Raw genomic sequence first — 17,492 nt, 5'->3', positions numbered from 1 at the left:
ATTTACCTACAGGACCCCAGCAGGAGGGAGACTTACATGTTACCCAGCAGGCCTTCCCCATCTCTGATCCTTTATGCTCCCATGGGTGCTGTGAGGTTGGTAGCCTTATGGCTGCTGGTTTCCCTGGGGCATTCCTCCTAGCCCAGGGCTACCAACCGCCAATGTGGAACCCATGTCAGATAAAGCCCCAACCCAGTAAAATGCCAACATCCAGCCAAATCCACACTTGTCCATTTGTGAACACATAGCACTCAAGAGTTTCCTCCCCTTCTTTTTCTGTGCGATGCCTCAAATAATGGCAAGAATGGCCCTACACTGCCTTGAGGATTTTTTAGCTTCACTTCCTCATCCAAACCTGATACCGCGGCCATTATGACAATATGACCTCCGAAGCTGCACTCTGTCGGCTCCACATCTACTCTTACTCTAGGGGGCAGTCACTGAGGTATGTCTCCTGCCTTCCTCCTCCCCAAATGGAGCTCACCAGATGGCTCTCCGTTGCCATTTGTGGTGAGTGGGAAGGCCAGCACTGGTCCCCAGTCTCATGCTACTTGAAGACATTTCCCCCTGAGCCTTTTGCTCGTGGGACCTACTCAGGTTTCTCCTTTTCTGTGCGGGATGTGTTGCTTGCATTTTTTCTCCTTGCGAATTTCTTTTTTTTTTTTTTTTTCTTTTAATGTTTTATTTATTTTTGAGAGAGAGAGAGCACAAGCGGGAGGGGGAGTTGTCAGAGAGAGTGGGGAACAGAAGATTGAACGCGGGCTCTGCGCTGGCAGTGGTGAGCCCGATGCGGGGCTCGAACTTACAAACGGGGGGATCATGACCGAGCCGAAGTCCGACGCTTAACCGACTGAGCCACCCAGGCTCCCCCTCTTTGCAAATTTCTAGTTTTCTGTCTCCTTCAAGAAATCTTCCCGAACACTCCTCTCTCCCTTCTTTCTCTGCCTCTCTATTGTTAGAAGCAGCTATTTTGCCTCAGACTTCCCCGGTATGCTGCTGCATTTAAAAAAAAAAACAACTCTTGAATGAAAGGGCATGGATTTTTTTTTTTCCTTTCCCCATTTAGATTACAGACCTCTCGAGTGGAGCCTCCTACAAGTCTTACAGACCTCAATGCAGCCAAGTGTCAGCACGCAGTAGTTATTCAACAATGAGTAACTTGAATTGGCTTCCACTTGAACCTCAGGTACCTTGGTTAACATGTGCAAGACTGGTATGCACTCAGCTGAAGCTTTTCCACCCTCAGTGTTTTTGTCATTTATTAATAATCATTTGGCATGGTGCTTCAAAAGAACTAATTCCAGAATGTGTTATGGCTACAGCTTGGCGTCATTACGTGCTTGAGATTCCCATGCTGTCTTTATGTGTTTTGATGAGAAGGGAGTACCGTGGTGTCTCCAGCTATCATTCAGAGGCGTGGACAAAACATGTGGCAATTTTAGCTTATTTCCAGGAATGGTGAAGCCAAATGGAGGCTTTTCAATAACTCAGATAGAGCTTCCACACTTAGTTTTGAGTCCCTAAGAAGCCATTTTGTACCTCACTCGTGAGGAGGCATTATGGGACATCTGTACTGGGTTGGAGGGGAAAGGGACTGTGGGGACATGCCCAGTGACGATACATGGGGAATCTGTGTGTACCCACTATTTACAGGGGATCCATATTTTCGAAACTAAATAGCCCATTTCTCCTGTGAAACCACCGTCGGTGTCTGAACAGCACAAGAGGTACTGGAAGGTCAGCAAGGAAAGAGAGGGAGCAAAACGGGGGCGAGATGCCTGGACTGTGAGGTGGGGAGATGAGAGTCACCTGGCTAAAGAGGCAGTCCCAAGGCAGGGGTCTGGGGGTCCAAGAGAACAGGATTCTCGTTCAGTGTGAAAGGTGAGCCAGGGTTTTTGGTTCACTCATTCATTCACTAGGTATATTCTGGGCCATCCCTTCTATATGCCCTGCTCTATATGAGGAGCCAAGTATGCGTATTTTGACACACAAGATACGTGGTGCCTGTTCTCATGGGCAGTGCCAGCTAGCAGATTGGCCTTTAGAGTCAGACCCCTGCCGTCACGGACCACACGGTGGACAGCACCCCCTGGAGGTGTGAGACGTGGTGGGCAGAGGGTTCAGGATCCAGCCCCAGGGAAAGAACTAATGAGAAGGCAAACTGGAGTCCCAGCCCCCTAGTGAGGGTTCAGGGGGAAGCCACCCTTTAGTTCATTTGTTCGTTCATTCTTCTAACAACTATTTATTGAAGGCCTTCCCGGGGGCGTGACTTTTCAGTAAGGACTGAAATGAGCCAACTGTCTAGCCACACAGGGAAAGAACATTCCAGGGAGAGGGGATGGTGAATGTGAAGGTCCTCAGGCAGGATCATGATGGGCTTGTTTGAGGAAGCAAGGGAACCAGTGTGGCCGCAGCAGAGTGCACAGGGGTTAGCAGGGGTGCGTTGAAGGCGGTGTAGTCAGAAAGGGAACTGAGGGCCAGTCGTGGGATTTTATAGGACACGGTGAGGACTTGGGTCATTTGCTTTGAGCAAGATGTGAAGCGTTAGAGGTGTGAGCAGAGAGGTGATGTGATCTCATCGATGTTTTAACGGAGCTCCCAGGCTGCTGTGATAAAAGTAGACTGAAGGGGGAGGTAAGTGTAATTAGCAGGTCAGGGTAGTTCAGATGGTGGCAGTAGAGATGGGAGTGGGAAGAGTTGTCCGACTGTGGATGCATTTTGAAAGAGAAGTGAAGCAGGATTTTCTTGCTGAGGAAGAAAAGAGTCAAGAATACCTCCTGAGCAACAAACAGGAAGGATGGAAATGCTGTTAACCGAAACGGGGAAGCCAGGGACCAACAGATCTGGGAGCAGGGGGATAACCAGGAGCTCTGTTTAGGACATGTTGCTTTTGAGCATTTTGGTCATCCAGTGGGGAAGGTGATGGGCAGTGGGTGAGTGAGTCTAGATTTCAGGGAGGAGGTCTGCCTTGGTGAAAGAGACTTTAGGGTCATCAGCAAATTGATGGCACCAAAAGCGTGAGACTGGAGGAGATCCCTGGGGGTTGAGGGCTGCGTCCTGGGCACCACAGCTTTCACACACTGGAGAGGAGAGCAGGAACTGGTGACAGATTGAGGAGCAGCCAGAGAGATAGGAGGAGAATTTATGGGGATCAGAGACCCTGGAGCCAAGGAAGAGAGTGAGTATATGAAAGAAGAGGGAGGGATCACCTGAGTCAGGTGCTGCTAAGAGCCAAGTAAGGTGAGAGTTTGACAAAGGGAGGTCATTGCTATCCTCAAAAGAGCTATGGCAATGGAGTTCCCAAGATGGCCTAGGCACTCTGCTGGGTAGCAGGACAGATTCCAGAGCAGGGAATCAAGGCAGATACTGGGCAAAGCAGGCCCCTTTCCAAAATTCCAGGCATGCCGGGCCACTGAGGAGCCTCAGGAGAGTCCTTGGAACTCTGCACTGCAGGTTTCTGTGGCAAACAGGGCTGAGGCTCACTAGGGCCCAGGACTGGTTTCAGAGCATGAGACCTATGGGTTCCTCCTCAGAGTGCAAGGTGAAGGCAGGCCTCCTTCACCAGGCCTGTTACCATTCCTTCTGCCATCTTAGGTGGGGCAAGTAGGTGAAGAGCCTTGCGCTGGCCACAGTGCAGACACAGAGCCCTGGACTGGCAACTAGCAACCGTATGATGTAAGCTTGAGCTCCGAGATCAGGCCCAAGACCTCTGTTTGTCATATAGAAACTGTTAGGGGGGGCGCCTGGGTGGCTCGTTCGGTTAAGCATCCAACTTCGGCTCAGGTCATGATCTCACAGTCTGTGGGTTCGAGCCCCGTGTTGAGCTCTGTGCTGACAGCTCAGAGCCTGGTGCCTACTTCTGTGTCTCCGTCTGATGCCTGCTTTTGTGTCTCCATCTCTCTTTGCCCCTCCCCCCCACTCTCTCTCTCTCTCAAAAATAAATAATAAACATTAAAAAAATTAAAGAAACTGTTAGAGGATGGCCTTGCCCCACGTGGGTATCAAGTGACTGGCCAGCTGTCCTTCCCACAAGACTGTCTGCATCTAAATGGCAGCCAGGTGTTCCTTCTGACTAGTGGCTTAGGGCAGAACCGTCCACATCCAGTGCTGACTCCATGCAATGGTGTTATTTATTGCTGCCGCTCGTGGTGGAGGCTGGCGTGGTTCTGGTCTCCAGATGTAACAGAGCCATCTCGAGAGCTTAAATCATACATCGGAAAGGAATTGATGATGGACATCTCAACACAAGTTGAGTGGGGTGGAGTCATACCTTCCAATTACGCATAAGCTTCACAGGCTTAAAGGAACCTTAAGCTGCTCTCAAAGGAAACCCAATTAGATCAAAATGGATTTAATTGCTTAATGAATTCTGAATGTGTTAAAATGTAAAGGCAAACCTGTTTGGGGGCCAGAGAGGGGAAAGTACTACGATTGTCACATGCCTTTTTGTGACAGTGAAGAAGGAAGCTCACCCCTTAACACACCCAGCCTCTCACCCACGGATGTCCCAAATTATATCATATATGCTTGGGTTATTGGCTGATTGACAGACCTAGGGACTAACATCCATTATCTCATTTGAGCCTCAACATAGTTCTAAGAATTGAGTGAAGCTGGTGTAATCACTCCTGTTTAATAGGCGATGAGCTGAGGCTTATCGGGGTGACAGAATTGCCCCTGGCAGGACCAGGCTGTCAACCCAGGTCTCCTGATTTCCACATCTGTCCGCTGCCTGGTGGGGGAGGGGATGTGGAAGTAGCCCCCTTGACAAGTGTATTCACGGATATTGCCACCGGCGTTTATTAATAACAGATGGGCCAAGGATTCAGCAGAACTGCAATTCTAACGACTCCCAAGCATTTAACTCTCACGACATTTTTAATCTCGTGAAATTATGCCAGCAAGTCATTATCTGATACGTGCATCCCAAGAAGGGTTTCCTGTGCATCGGCTTGGTAGATGAGGATGACTAATAACCTTCCTTCCCTCCCGGATGCTTGTAGGACCAGACCTCGTCACCACAGGTCCTGGCTACTCACCTGTTCTCTGTAAAGTGCGAATGCCAACAACTTTCAATGAGGTGTAAGCCATTTGAGTGGGAGGATTTTGTAGCTATTTTCTTCATAACTGAGACAGTTAATTGATTATGCTGTCACGGAGTTCTGTTTGCCCCTACCAGGGCTGCATCCCTACAGGGGCCCCTTCTGTCTTTATGCAGATGCTTGAGCAAGTACACAGACACCATATTCCTGGAGAAAATGATGAAAGTGAACAAAGCTTCCCGGGACCTTGTCTCCCCAAAGACGGCCAAATTCACACAATACCTGTTGTTATTATAGTATATTACATATTACATATATTCTGGTATAAGTAGTTTGTTACCAATGTGTAGTACTATTACCATTGTTACTAATAGCCTCTCCCTCCTACACACACATTCATTCCTATACCTCCTATTTCAGAAGATTTGTCTTTTTATTTCTTTTTAAAAGCTTATATACTTGGAGCATTTTACTTAAGAGTGAAAACAGGTATAGGAGACTGGAAAGCAACAGCAAAGCTCCAGTTTAGTCTTTAAATTCCAGTGCCTTATTAGAAGAAATCTCTTCCAAAGATGAGACCGTTTTTGGTTTTTTTTTTTTCCTGTGCCAACGTGAATATTTTGAGAAACTTCAGATCAAACCTATTCAGATATTTTCTGTTTAATTTGCAAAACTTAAACAAATGGACCTTTTCAATTCCATTGTTTCAGGATTCACAGGAAAAAACTAAAATAAAATCCAGTCTCCTTTTCAAGCAGCTAAATTTAAGTTTAAGCCAAAATTGTGAGGGTTTGAAAATCGGCTTTAAATTTAGAGCAAGCCCATGGTGAGGTTGTTCGTGTGTCCTATGGCTCTGTAGAATTAGGCATTAATGTTGCAGCTGGATTCTATTCCTTTGTGAACATGCAAATTAACATCTTCAGTGGCTCCCTCCGCCTGCATACTTCTATACCAGGCTCCAAATGTGTTATTTGTTATTAAAATCACCATATTTATGTGTGGGGGTTTGCGGTGACTTCCCCAGATGCGCTGACCCTAATTGTAACCATACAGGTTATTCAAACATACTTGGTTATTTAAAACAGAAGAGAATCTAGGCCAGCGTGCACTGTTGAGTGAAATGCAGAAGTGGAAGGAAGCTTTGTGGCACACTGCATTCAGTGCTGTTATGCTCTAAGAATGTGCCTTCCTCTGTTGGTTACATGAATGTGTAATTGACCTGGATCTTTCCAGGTGACTTATTTTTAAACCAGGAGTCATAATATAGTTACAAATCTTTAGGCTTTACTAATATTTGTTTTTTGTGAACGGAAAGTCTTGGGAACCTGCTAACTGGTTCCTGCAGTATGGAGGACAGGTGTTCCCCAAATGGGACTTCGGGGGAGTCTATGGGGTTTAATAACAAACAGTTGCCTGATTATCTGGACTGTTGCTTGTCAAACTTGCAGGTGCGTGGGAACCACCTGAGGAGCTTGCTGAAATGCAGATTTCGATTCCCTAGGGCAGGAGAGGACCTGAGACTCTGCATTGCTAACGTACTCCCAGGTGCCGCTGTCTCTGCTTTGTGGAGCACACTTTGGGAAGCAAGGCCCTGGAGCCAAGCAAATAGGATCCAGTTTCCTAACCAGAGAGGGTCAGGCCCCCAAAAGACTGTTTCCATTGGTCCTAGATTTTTCTAGCCTCCTCCTCCAGCTCACACACATTTACATTTGCAGAAGAGAAAATGGTGAACATCTGACATTTGTTGAACTAATTCTGATCGTTCTGGGGCCCTTTGGGAGTTGAGGGAAGAAGAGCATCTCAGCCAATCCCCAATCCCCACCCCCAAAACCATCAAGATTGTGAGCATTGTGCTTGTATTTTTCCAAAAATGTGCATGATCATGGCAGATCCACCCACTCTGGCCTTATGATAACAGAGGCCACTCAGCCAAAAGTGAGTGATTGGCCCAGAATAAACCCACCCAGGGTGGCAGTCAGTTCTTACTGCCCTGTTTAGACCTGGCCTGAGGATTGACATTTCCTTTTACTGTCTCAAGTGAGAACTATCCTGGGCTTCTTCCAGCAACCCGTGTCTCCTCCCAGACTCTGCAATCCTGTGGGCGCTCCATAAATATTTGTTGACTGACTTGACTCATTCCCTGGACAAAAAAAAAAAAAAAAAAAAAAAAGAGGAAGTAGGGAAAAGGGGAGTGGACTTGATTTTCTGTCTCTCCTAAGTATCATAAGGAAAGGCCCAGCCTAATGTCTGATTGTTCGCAGGATGTAACTATTTTCATCGTATGAAGCAGCATTAAGACATTTAATTTTGGTTATTCATTAATTGCAGTTTCTTTCTTTGGATGCCGAAGGCAGAAAGCTGTTCCCTCCAGAATTTCCAACTGGGAATCCAGGAGAATCAGCCACTATGCCTGCATGACTGCTGGGAAAAAGTGGCCCCTCTCTGTCCCGTGATGTGCCCTGTTTCTTGTGCAGTTACCCTTGCAAGGGTGAGCAGAGGCTCTTCGGGGTGTTCGACATCCAGCTTCTTGCTGGTTTGAGGGCTGGGTTTTTCCCTGGTTGGTTTGCTGTGAGAATCTAAGGATGTATTTGTTCTCTCATAATTGTACACTGTGCCTCCTTCCTTTTCTCCCCTCCAGAAGTGGAAGGGGGTTCCCTGGCTTTGACAGAGTGTGCCAGGAGAAGGGGGTTTGTTACAAGGAGCCCATGTAAAAACCCCACTTCCTTAAGCTGGCCTGAACTGCCACTTAACAGTGTTCCCTGGGGTCTCTAGAACCCTCCTCAGAGTTTACGTAATTTTTGTCACTTCCAAGAACCCTTCCTGAAACAAAGCTTCCATGAAATGATTTGCTCCTGAGTCTGAACTCTGGTGGAGTGTTTTCTTCAGTGTTTTGCACATGGGCCTCCACCCAGGCCTTTTCAGAGGACAGTAGGAAACTCACGGGGTGGGGAAGAGCCCTCAGTTTCCTCAACTGTGAAAAGGAGATGATAATAGTTCTCTTGGGTATGAGGATTAAGCGAGTTTGCATGTGTAAAGACAGGGCAGTGCTAGACAGAGGAGAAAGTTAAATGTTACTGTTGTTTTTATGTGGTGGAACGTGTCCTGATGTGTAGTGTTCATCGATTTCGCGTTTTCCATGGTGTAAACACCCCCACCGTGACCAATTTCGAGCTATGGCGGCAGCGCTGAACAGAGTTAGAAACCGCTAATATACCAGTGCTGGCTGTCTCTAGCCCACCTTCAGGAGACGTCTGTGATAGCGGGGAGGCCGTCTCCCCCTACCTCACAGAGGAACTAGTAATTGGGCCTTTTTAAAAAGAACGCAGTGAGAAGATCCTGAACATAGACTGGTTCAAAATCAGGGCTTTTAATAAACCTGTGTAATTTGTATTACACTGTTTTGTACAAGCCCCCAAGTTGTGTTGTCCCCTCCAAGGGAAATCCTGAATGCAGGGAATCAGGCACGTCTAGGGAACAGATAAAGAACCTTTGAGGGGCACCTGGTTGGCTGTGTTAAGCTTCTGACTCTTGATTTCGGCTCAGGTCATGACCTCACGGTTTGTGGGTTCGAGCCCTCCTCTAGGTTCCATTCTGCGAATGGAGCCTGCTTGGGATTCTCCTCACTCCCCACCCTCCCCTGATTGTGCTTTCTCTCTCTCTCTCTCAAAATAAATAAACACTAAGGGAAAAAAAAGAATTATTGAAAGAGTTTTTGGGAAAAGGAAAGTAGAAACGAGAGGCTCCGGAGGATAGTTTGAGTTCCGATGGAGCAACGGGAAGGCGGTAAAGAAATAACGAACAGCCCGATTCTCAAGAGCAGCTAAATTAGGGACCAAATGCCAAGAACATGGCCTGAGGCCACCGGTAGGGGGAGAGAGCTCAACCAGCCCCACTGCAGGAGTGAGACAGATGTTAGCATCAGGGTCCTGCTTTGTGTGTAGGAGGTTGGTGTGGTTTGTTTGTTTTGGGGTTTTGGTCTAATTTAACAATTTAGGAGTGGAAAGAAAAATTAAGCAATTATCATGCTGCCTGAATAATGTTTTGAAATAACCAAGAATAGGTCAGTGTATCAAGTGGGTAGGTCATTGCCCCCCTTAATGACCCATATCTGGGTATTGTCTAGAGGGATAACCAGTACTGTTCTCCGTACACAAAGAGAGGTCTTGTAGGAAAGAAAAAGCCTCTGCGTTTTACTGTGCACAGTATATAATATAAACAGTGGGTGCTTAATACATGATTGTTTCAGTAAAGGCTTTTTTAGCAGCTGTACTCAATGAGGGGCCGGACCTGCCTAAGGTCACACAGCCGGTTGGTTGAAGTGACCAAGCCCAAGTCTCTGGGCCCGGCCTCAGCACTCATAAGGGACCAGCCAGACAGAAGGGTTAGTGAGGAGAGGATCAGACAACAGCTGTGTGTTAGATCCCCCTCCCTCATGTCTAAGATCACTCTTGTGAGTCTCTGCTTCTTGACGGCTCCCTGTTTCAGAAAATGTCACGATAAGGAGCTATGTTCTGCTACTCCTTAAACCAGCTGACCGTTTCTCATTCTCATTCAGATTGCATTTGAGAGAGACTCTAGCAGCTTCCCTGTTGGAGATGTTGTGTACGTGTTCAGAGGGGAAAGGGAGGGAGAAACAGGAAGGCTGAAGAGGTAGGTATAACAGAATGGACTGAGGGACCACACGGTCACCCAGGAGCACCAGGTCTGTCCTCCCACAACACATACAGATTCCCCTGCACCTCTGGCTTCCCAGTGGTTCTCAGCTGAGAAACACTCAATCCTTCTGTTGAGGCTGTAGCCACGGACCTGAACTGGCAGCTGTGGGGACTGGCCCCTGAGCGGTGTCAGGACTCGTAGACAATTCGCATACGCTATTGCAGGCAGTTAAACCCTTTTCATAACGTGAAGACAGCTCTCCCGCACACAACACAAATGCTTGTGTGCTCCCGGTCTCCTTCCCGTTACACCTTAATCCGAGCCTCAGTGTGGCGCCTTGGCACGAACCTTCCAAAAGAGGCCCATGCCACATACTTCTCTTCCCTGGGAGCGTGGGGAGTCCCTGGCTCCAGGGAGGGATAGGCTGAACCGAACCAAGAGGAAGAAGTCCGTGGAAGAGTGTTGTGTGTAATGGAGAGGAGTTCCAGAAACATCTGCATACAAACAGTGTCATCTGAATAAGTGTGTGGTTCCTGAGCAGCCCACACCAGAAGCTCCGCCCGGAACCCTGGGCCTTTGCCCAGGCCCACCCCTACCTGGGGAGCCCTAGCCTGGACTCAGCCGCTCATACCCAGCTTCATGGTGAGGCTCGTCCCAGAGCTTAGTCCCACCGCTCTTGGGGCCCAAAGTGCAGGCTAACCTTCTAGGGTTGAAGAGATGAGAGCCCAAGGGAGCAGTACTTTCTGATTTTAAAACCTCAGAAAACGTAAAAACTTGATCTTCATCACATAACTATAGGAGATTAAGGCTGGGGAAACAGCACAGCAGTTTTTCATAAGGCCTAAAATTAGAGCTACACCACCCCCCAAGAGAGATCATAACTGTCATGGCCTGGAAGGGGTGGTCCCTGACCTCATGACCAATTTCCTTAAAAACAAGGTAGGACGTATGGACAGTGCAGTGAGACTTTTGAACAGCACACTCTGAGCCTGTGTCACATTGAGTATAAACATGAGGGATCGTGTTTCCAAAGAAGAATCAGAAGGCCCCCAAAACCGCAGGGGTTTGAGATTACTCATTGTGTGGCAGACATACGGTGTAGTGTTTCATTAAAAAAAAAAAAAAAAAAAAAAAAGTGGGGGAGGGGGGGTGTTGGTGGTCATTTTCATGAGGAGTTTGGCACCAGGTCAGAAATGTAATTCCTGTTTTACTATTGTTCCTGAGGACAGAAACGGAACCTACTTACGATGGGTGGGAGGCTGGTTTGCACTGTCAGTGGACCCACCTGGTGTGGCATCCATGCTTTGTCCTGTGTTGGTGAGTTCATGTGGAAAATCAGTGCACATACCAACCAGGTTCCTATGGATTGCCAGCATTGGGTTGAGCATCACAGGAGATTCAAAGATAAGTAAGACCGTGACTTACTCCGTGGGGGAGCTTTCTGTCTGCCAGGCCAATATCAAGGGAACTAGACTAGTAGCTGAACGGACTGTCGGGCAGAGAAAAGTCAATGTCTCAAGAGAGACATCTCTGAAAGAAGGAAGAGTGTTAGGGGCGCCTGGGTGGCTCAGTCAGTTGAGCATCCGACTTTGGCTCAGGTCATGATCTTGCAGTTTGTGAGTATAAGCCCCACGTCGGGCTCTGTGCTGACAGCTCAGAGCCTGGAGCCTGCTTCAGATTCTGTGTCTCCCTCTCTCTCTGCTCCTCCTCTACTCATGCTCTGTCTCTCAAAAATAAATAAACATTTTTTTAAAATTAAAAAAAAAAAGGAGGGGTGTTAGACCATCTCTACTGCCTTAAGAAATGTCCTCTTTTTATTACCATTGTAAGGGCCTACCTAGTCCAGTCCCTATACTTGCTAAACATTAACCCAGTTAAACCTCAATACAGCCTTATGAACTAAGTAATACTAATACCTTTTTAACAAGTGGGAACCGAGACTCAAAAAGGGTAACTTTTTTTTTTTTTTTTAAAGTAGTCTCCACACCACCATGGGGCTTGTACTGTATTCACAACCCTGAGATCAGACTTGCATGCTCTACTCCCTGAGCCAGCCAAGCACCCCGACGGGGTAACTTTAGATCGAGGTAACACAACTAATAAGAGGTATGGTCAGGATTCAGTCCTAGCTAGGCCAGACCCTTCTGTAGTCTATGACCTTCTGGGGTTTGGGGCAGGGAATAGCAGTAAGAACCCTTGAGTCTTTGGGACAGTTTAGACATTAGAAACACTAGGTCCAGCAAAGGGCAGAAAGCCCCACTGAGCACAGGGCAGTGGGACGAGTGCTTTATTTGAGGTTGTTGGTTTGTTTTTGTTTTTATTTTTAGTGTTTATTCATTTTTGAGAGAGAGAGACAGAGCACGAGCAGGGAGAGGCAGAGAGAGAAGGAGACACAGAATCCGAAGCAGGCTCCAGGCTCCAAGCTGTCAGCACGGACCCCAGCCTGGGGCTCGAACTCACAAATTGTGAGATCATGACCTGAGCCAAATGACCATGACTGGATGCTTAACTGACTGAGCCACCCAGGCGCCCCTTGAGGTTGTTCTTATATCATCTCGTTGGAGATCATCATTTGTAGATTTGCTGCCACTGCAGACCGTAAGCCCTGCTCAAATCTCCTCTGCAGCAATGACCGTGAAGAGATTCCCTTAACAGCACAGGGGCCCCCAGGGTGCTGTCTGGAAACACAGTTAATTCAGACTTGGAGTGGGTGTCAGTGTAAACGAGGAGGCTTCTGAATAATAAAACCTTTCTGAAGGAGCACAGGTAGGTTGCATCTGAACTTCACCAGGAATTAAAGCCAGCCTGGCCAAGGCTGTCTGAGCAAAGACCTGTGTGTGTCCATTACAGGTCAGCTGTGTTGTCGCCCGCATCTGGAATGCACAGCCTTGTAAATATCCCCATTGCAGTCTTTGTTGGCTTAATTTGTCCTATATGTAAAGAAAGGGTTTGTCCAGTAAAGGTAAACTCCAGCACCCCACCCAACCCACACTCTAATGAGTTTTGCTTGTGTAAACCGTATTAATTGTGGTTGTTGCTTTTTAATTGTCCTTAAGTTTCTTGGATGTTAACTGCCTCAGGGCTGGAACTCTGGTTTCTGTTTCCACTGGGGGCTTTATTCCCAGCCCTGCCCCCAATAGCCTTACCAGTTTGCATCCTGCCCTCACCCACTCCCTGTTTGGTATTAGTTCTGTGAATAAAATGAGGATCAGAGAAATGGTCTTATCGGCCCAGACTAGGAGGGAAAAACAGGAGGGGAAACCAGAAAGTTTTCTTGTAGCTCAACAGAAGAGGGACTGAGAGGGAGAAGAGGGATTGTGGTTTGGGGGATGTGGAGGGGGAGGGGTCCTATCAATATAAGGAAGGACTCCAACAGAGGTGCGGACAGCTAGGACTAGCTGCCTTGAGAGAAGAGTTGACACTGAAGAGTATCCAGAGGGTTCGGCCTTCTGATGAATGTGCTGGGTCTAGTGCCTAGCGCACAAACTTGGACCTCGACCCAGAGCTTGTTAGAAATGCAGCATCTAAGGCCCCATCCCAGACCTCTTGACTCAGAATCTGCATTTTAACAAGATCCAGGCTGATTCATACGAACATTCACTTTGAGAGGCTCTGTTTTAGGACAAAGTTGCATTAGAATCACCTGGAGGAGATTTGTAAAATACTAATGTCCAGGCCTTTATCCTGCAGCCCAGCTGGGGCTGAGAAGGCAGTGGTTTAGGATGTTAAAGGGCCATTTCCATACCAGATACTTCCTCTTCTCTCCTCTTCCCCTTCTGACCTGCTGCTGCCTTTCCAGGTTCATGCACATGCGTGTACACCTGCACACGAGGGTAAGAAAATGGCATCGACGCAGAGTCACATCTGAAAGTTGCTTCAGTCAGGACTTGCCAAGAGAACCGGCAGCTTTGCCAGGAAGCCTCAGGGTCAGGGCCAGAGGCATCTGTGTCCTGCTGTATCCCCTGAGAGCTCAGTTTTACCTGGAGAAAGGAGGAAATCTAACTTGGGGGGCTGGGTCTGCCAGGCCTGCCCAAAGGCACCCCATCCTAGCACGTTAGCCCCTGGTCCCTGCAGGCCTGAATGCAGTCACCGCAGGGCCATGACATCCAGATTCCACCCAGTGGGGATCCTTTCCCCATTCCTTAGGCCCTTGCTAGGGAAGCGCACTCAGCCCTCAGTAGTCCTGCATGGGGAAGAGTCTGGGAGCCCCTGCCCTTGTGGGCAGTGATTGACTGGGCCTGGCGCCTGGAGCCTTTGTCTGAGCCCCTTGCATCCCTCCCCGGAGACCATTGTCTGGGTTGGTGGGTGTTAATCCACAGCCCCTGAGCCGCTGCCTGGCAAATGGGAGGTTAATGTGCAAACAGCAGGGAGCATTGTCAGCAAGTGAAGCTGGACAGCAAGTAGGAGGGAAATAGTTAAAATCCTATTCATGGTCTAGGAGTGGAGGGAGGGGTGGGCTCAGGAGCAGGCCCAGGCCTTGTGCTAATCTTGCTGGAATGTAACCAGTTTGGGCAGTTTCTGGCTTCGGTGTGCCCCTGCCTCAGGAGCTGGGCGTCCCTACAGTCCTCTACCTTGTGTAGGCCCAGCAGCCCAGGCACCTGAAGGTCACTCTTTATTTGAGCCAGCCAATCTTTAGGGGGTTGGAATTAGTTTAAATTGAGAGAATGGAGAGAGCTCCCTGCAACCCTAACTTGGCCCGCAGCACTCCTCATGGGGAAGCATACTATCCGCAGCGGGAGTGGGGGTGCAAATCTACAGGCCCTTTATCTGTTGCAGGAATTGGATGGGGGTAGGGGGTGGGCAGAAGAGAATGTTTGAGGAGAAAGACCCCAAACCTGTTTGGTCAGGCTGCCTCTCTGCCTGAAGGCCTGGGAATGCTGAGGGGGAAGCCCCAGCTTCCGGACACACAGAATTGTTAACAGTGGGGCCTTGTGTGCCTATGGGAGTTACTAGTAGAGGGGGTCAAAAGGGGGGGGGGTCAGCTCACATGTCCTGTATTAATGCTTCACAAAGAGAATGTGTTCATGTGTCACATCTTCAATTTATAATCAATTTTTAAAACGTTCTCTATCTTGGAACGCCTGGCTAGCTCATACAACTCTTGATCTCCAGGTTGGGAGTTCGAGATCTTCAGGTTGGGAGTTCGAGCCCTGCGTTGGGCATAGAGTTTTTTTTAAAGAGTCTGTATCTTGGTCTGGGGGGTAGTTAAGTAATATGTACGTATTAAAAGTTTACTGGGCTATGTACAGGATTTGTGTACTTGTATATAAATTTTATACCTCCATTTAAAAAAAATTTTTTAATGCTTATTTTTGAGAGAGAGGGAGACATTTAAATTTTTTTTTTTAATGCTTATTTTTGAGAGAGAGGGAGACACAGAATCTGAAGCAGGCTCCAGGCTCTGAACTGTCAGCACAGAGCCTGACACGGGGCTTGAAACCGTGGGTCATGACCTGAGCTGAAGTCGGACACTTAACCGACTGAGCCACCCAGGCACCCCAAAAAGTGTTTTGGTTTTTTTTAATCAAAATTTTAAAAAGAAAGAAAAAAGATTCCCTTCCAGCCCTTCAAGGCCTGGCCTGTGGGCCTCTCTGACTGCCCTGGGTGGCATGGGTGTCCGAGCTCCTGCCCTGTTGTTTGGAAACAGAATGAAGTCGCCCTCAGCCAGACTCTGGGGCTTCCCCACCGCCATGGGCCACTTTGCTCTTGGGATTTGGAGGAAACACCAAAGGCAGCAGCTATAGGAAACAGCTCCCAGGGCCCTGCTTGGAGTGAGGTCACCTTCCCAGCCACACATGCCCTGGCCACCTGCCCAGCCCCAAGTGGCTTCCCCCGGAGCTGGAGCCTGCTGTGCGGTGGGAATGGCTCTCGGCAGGCAGGACAAACCCTGGATTCCTCCTCGGCTGCTGTCCACCAGCAAATCACCATTGGGAAGATCTGACATAATGAATTTCATGGTTCCTTCTGCCTCTGATTCCATGATTCACGATCAGGAAATATTTTCCTGAGAATTTTTCAGCCACGAGACTCAGTATAGCATTCAAATCCCGGCTCTACCACTCCTAGCTGGGTGGCCTTGGTTAAATTAAAACCTCTCTAATCTCAGTTTCCTCATATGTGAAATGGGAACAATAACACCAAGCTCATAGGCTTGACAAGAAGATTAAGTGAAAACTAATCGCATGTTGTATTCATCATCTGGGATAAAGGTTAGCCTCCAGCATCATCGTATTCAAAGCCACACGACACTGTGCCTCACAGTCTGGGGGACCCAGTCCTTCTCTGTACACAGTGTCCCCCTTAGGCCTGAGCTAGAGGAGCCTCTGCATGGACCCCCGCTTTACCAAGCTGGCTCTTTCACCCTCCTTCTTCCCTTCCCCTCAGACTAGAGCATCCATGGGGCCCAGAAGCCGAGAAGTGGGATTTTGAGACTGCCTCTGGTCCATCCTGCTGGGTGTGAGCTGAGCCCCTGGTGTGCACATCCTAGACTGAGGGGGGCCTAGGGGCTCTTTGTTTGTCTGGGGCTGAGGTGTCCTGGGCATTCCCATGTGTGGTCCCAAGACCTCATGATACAGGATGGAACTGAGGACAGGGCAGAAAGGAGAGGGTGCCAGGTCAGACTCTTCCACCGGCACCACTTTCTGGTCTGGAACTCGGAACTCTAGGAATTCTTAATTTGAGACTAGGGGCTCAATACACTGGGAAGGTATTTGTCAAGGTAGGAAGGTAGAATGCATATAAAATTTTGTTAGCTTGAGCTATAACTTTTATTTATTTATTTTAAGTTTATTTTATTTTATTGAGAGCACAAGCTTGAGTGAGCACGAGTTGGGGAGGGGCAGAGATAGAGGGAGAGAGAGAGAATCCCAAGCAGGCTCTGTGCTATCAGTGCAGAATCTGACGTGGGGCTCAGTCCCATGAACTGGGAGATCATGACCTGTGCTGAAATTGAGTTGGACACTTAACCGACTGAGCCACCCAGATACCCCTATAACTTTTAAATATGTCAGCATATGGGCTTCCATCTATATCTTGTCCTGGGCCTCACAGATTGTAGGGGTGGGCCACCCTGTGTGCCTGCCCGTCTTTTCCCAAAGGGTAACGACCACTGACCTGTGAGACTTCCTCCATATTGTCTTTAGGAACACATTGCCCTAGATCCTTTTGGTTCAGAACTTTTGCTTATTTATTAATACATTAGTCTAGAATAGAGCCCTGCTCTGTGTAAATTGTCCAGGTAGCAATTTGATCTCCATTCTTCAAAGTCTAGGTCACATCCTACCTCTTAGCCCTTCACTACCCACTAGCACACTCCATAGCATTCATCACTTGGGGCGCAAGTCCTCTCTTCCCTACTGGGCTGTGGCCCCCTCCCAAACCACATTGGCTTTGTGTTCCCCACATCACCTCGCGCAGGGCTTGAGCACGCTAGATGCACAGCGAGTATTTGTGGAATGAGGGGTGAGCTCACTGCAGACTAATTAGTGTCCTGTGGGCCTGTGTTGATTTTCCTGAACTGCTGTGTCAGTCAGGGTCCGCCCCCCCCCCCCCAACTCCTTTCCATATAAACCTTTTCAGGCCCTGAAGAAAATTAGGCAGCCAGCCTCTAACAAGCCCAGCAAACCCCACGCTCATTTTTATTATCTTTGGGGTGGGTTTGCTTGGGAATTTGTAGAAAAACTTGTGTTTGCTGCTGCAAGGTGAATTTTTTGCATTCATGTATTCTTTCAGTGGTTTGGCCCCATGAAGCAGAAGGCCAGCCTGAGGGGAAATTGTGAAAGAATCCCAGTTTGT

General features: G+C 48.2%; 1 protein-coding gene across 4 annotated transcripts in view; it reads left to right on the top strand.

The window, feature by feature from the left end:
* TCF7L1 (transcription factor 7 like 1) overlaps nucleotides 1–17,492 on the top strand; it is a 158,373-nt gene that overhangs the window by 97,757 nt on the left and 43,124 nt on the right. For 2 of the 4 annotated variants that reach the window (XM_058683491.1, XM_058683490.1), the window contains exon 4: nucleotides 1,067–1,186. The exons of the other annotated variants lie outside the window; for them this stretch is intronic. In XM_058683491.1, the coding sequence (XP_058539474.1) occupies nucleotides 1,067–1,186 (120 nt within the window). The remainder of the gene's footprint in view (nucleotides 1–1,066; nucleotides 1,187–17,492) is intronic. 4 annotated transcript variants of the gene reach the window in all.

This window comes from Neofelis nebulosa, chromosome 9, assembly GCF_028018385.1.
Source record: "Neofelis nebulosa isolate mNeoNeb1 chromosome 9, mNeoNeb1.pri, whole genome shotgun sequence".
NCBI classification, from domain to species: domain Eukaryota; kingdom Metazoa; phylum Chordata; class Mammalia; order Carnivora; family Felidae; genus Neofelis; species Neofelis nebulosa.
Note: the sequence above shows the minus strand (reverse complement) of the source record. Positions and strands in the feature narration are given on the sequence as shown.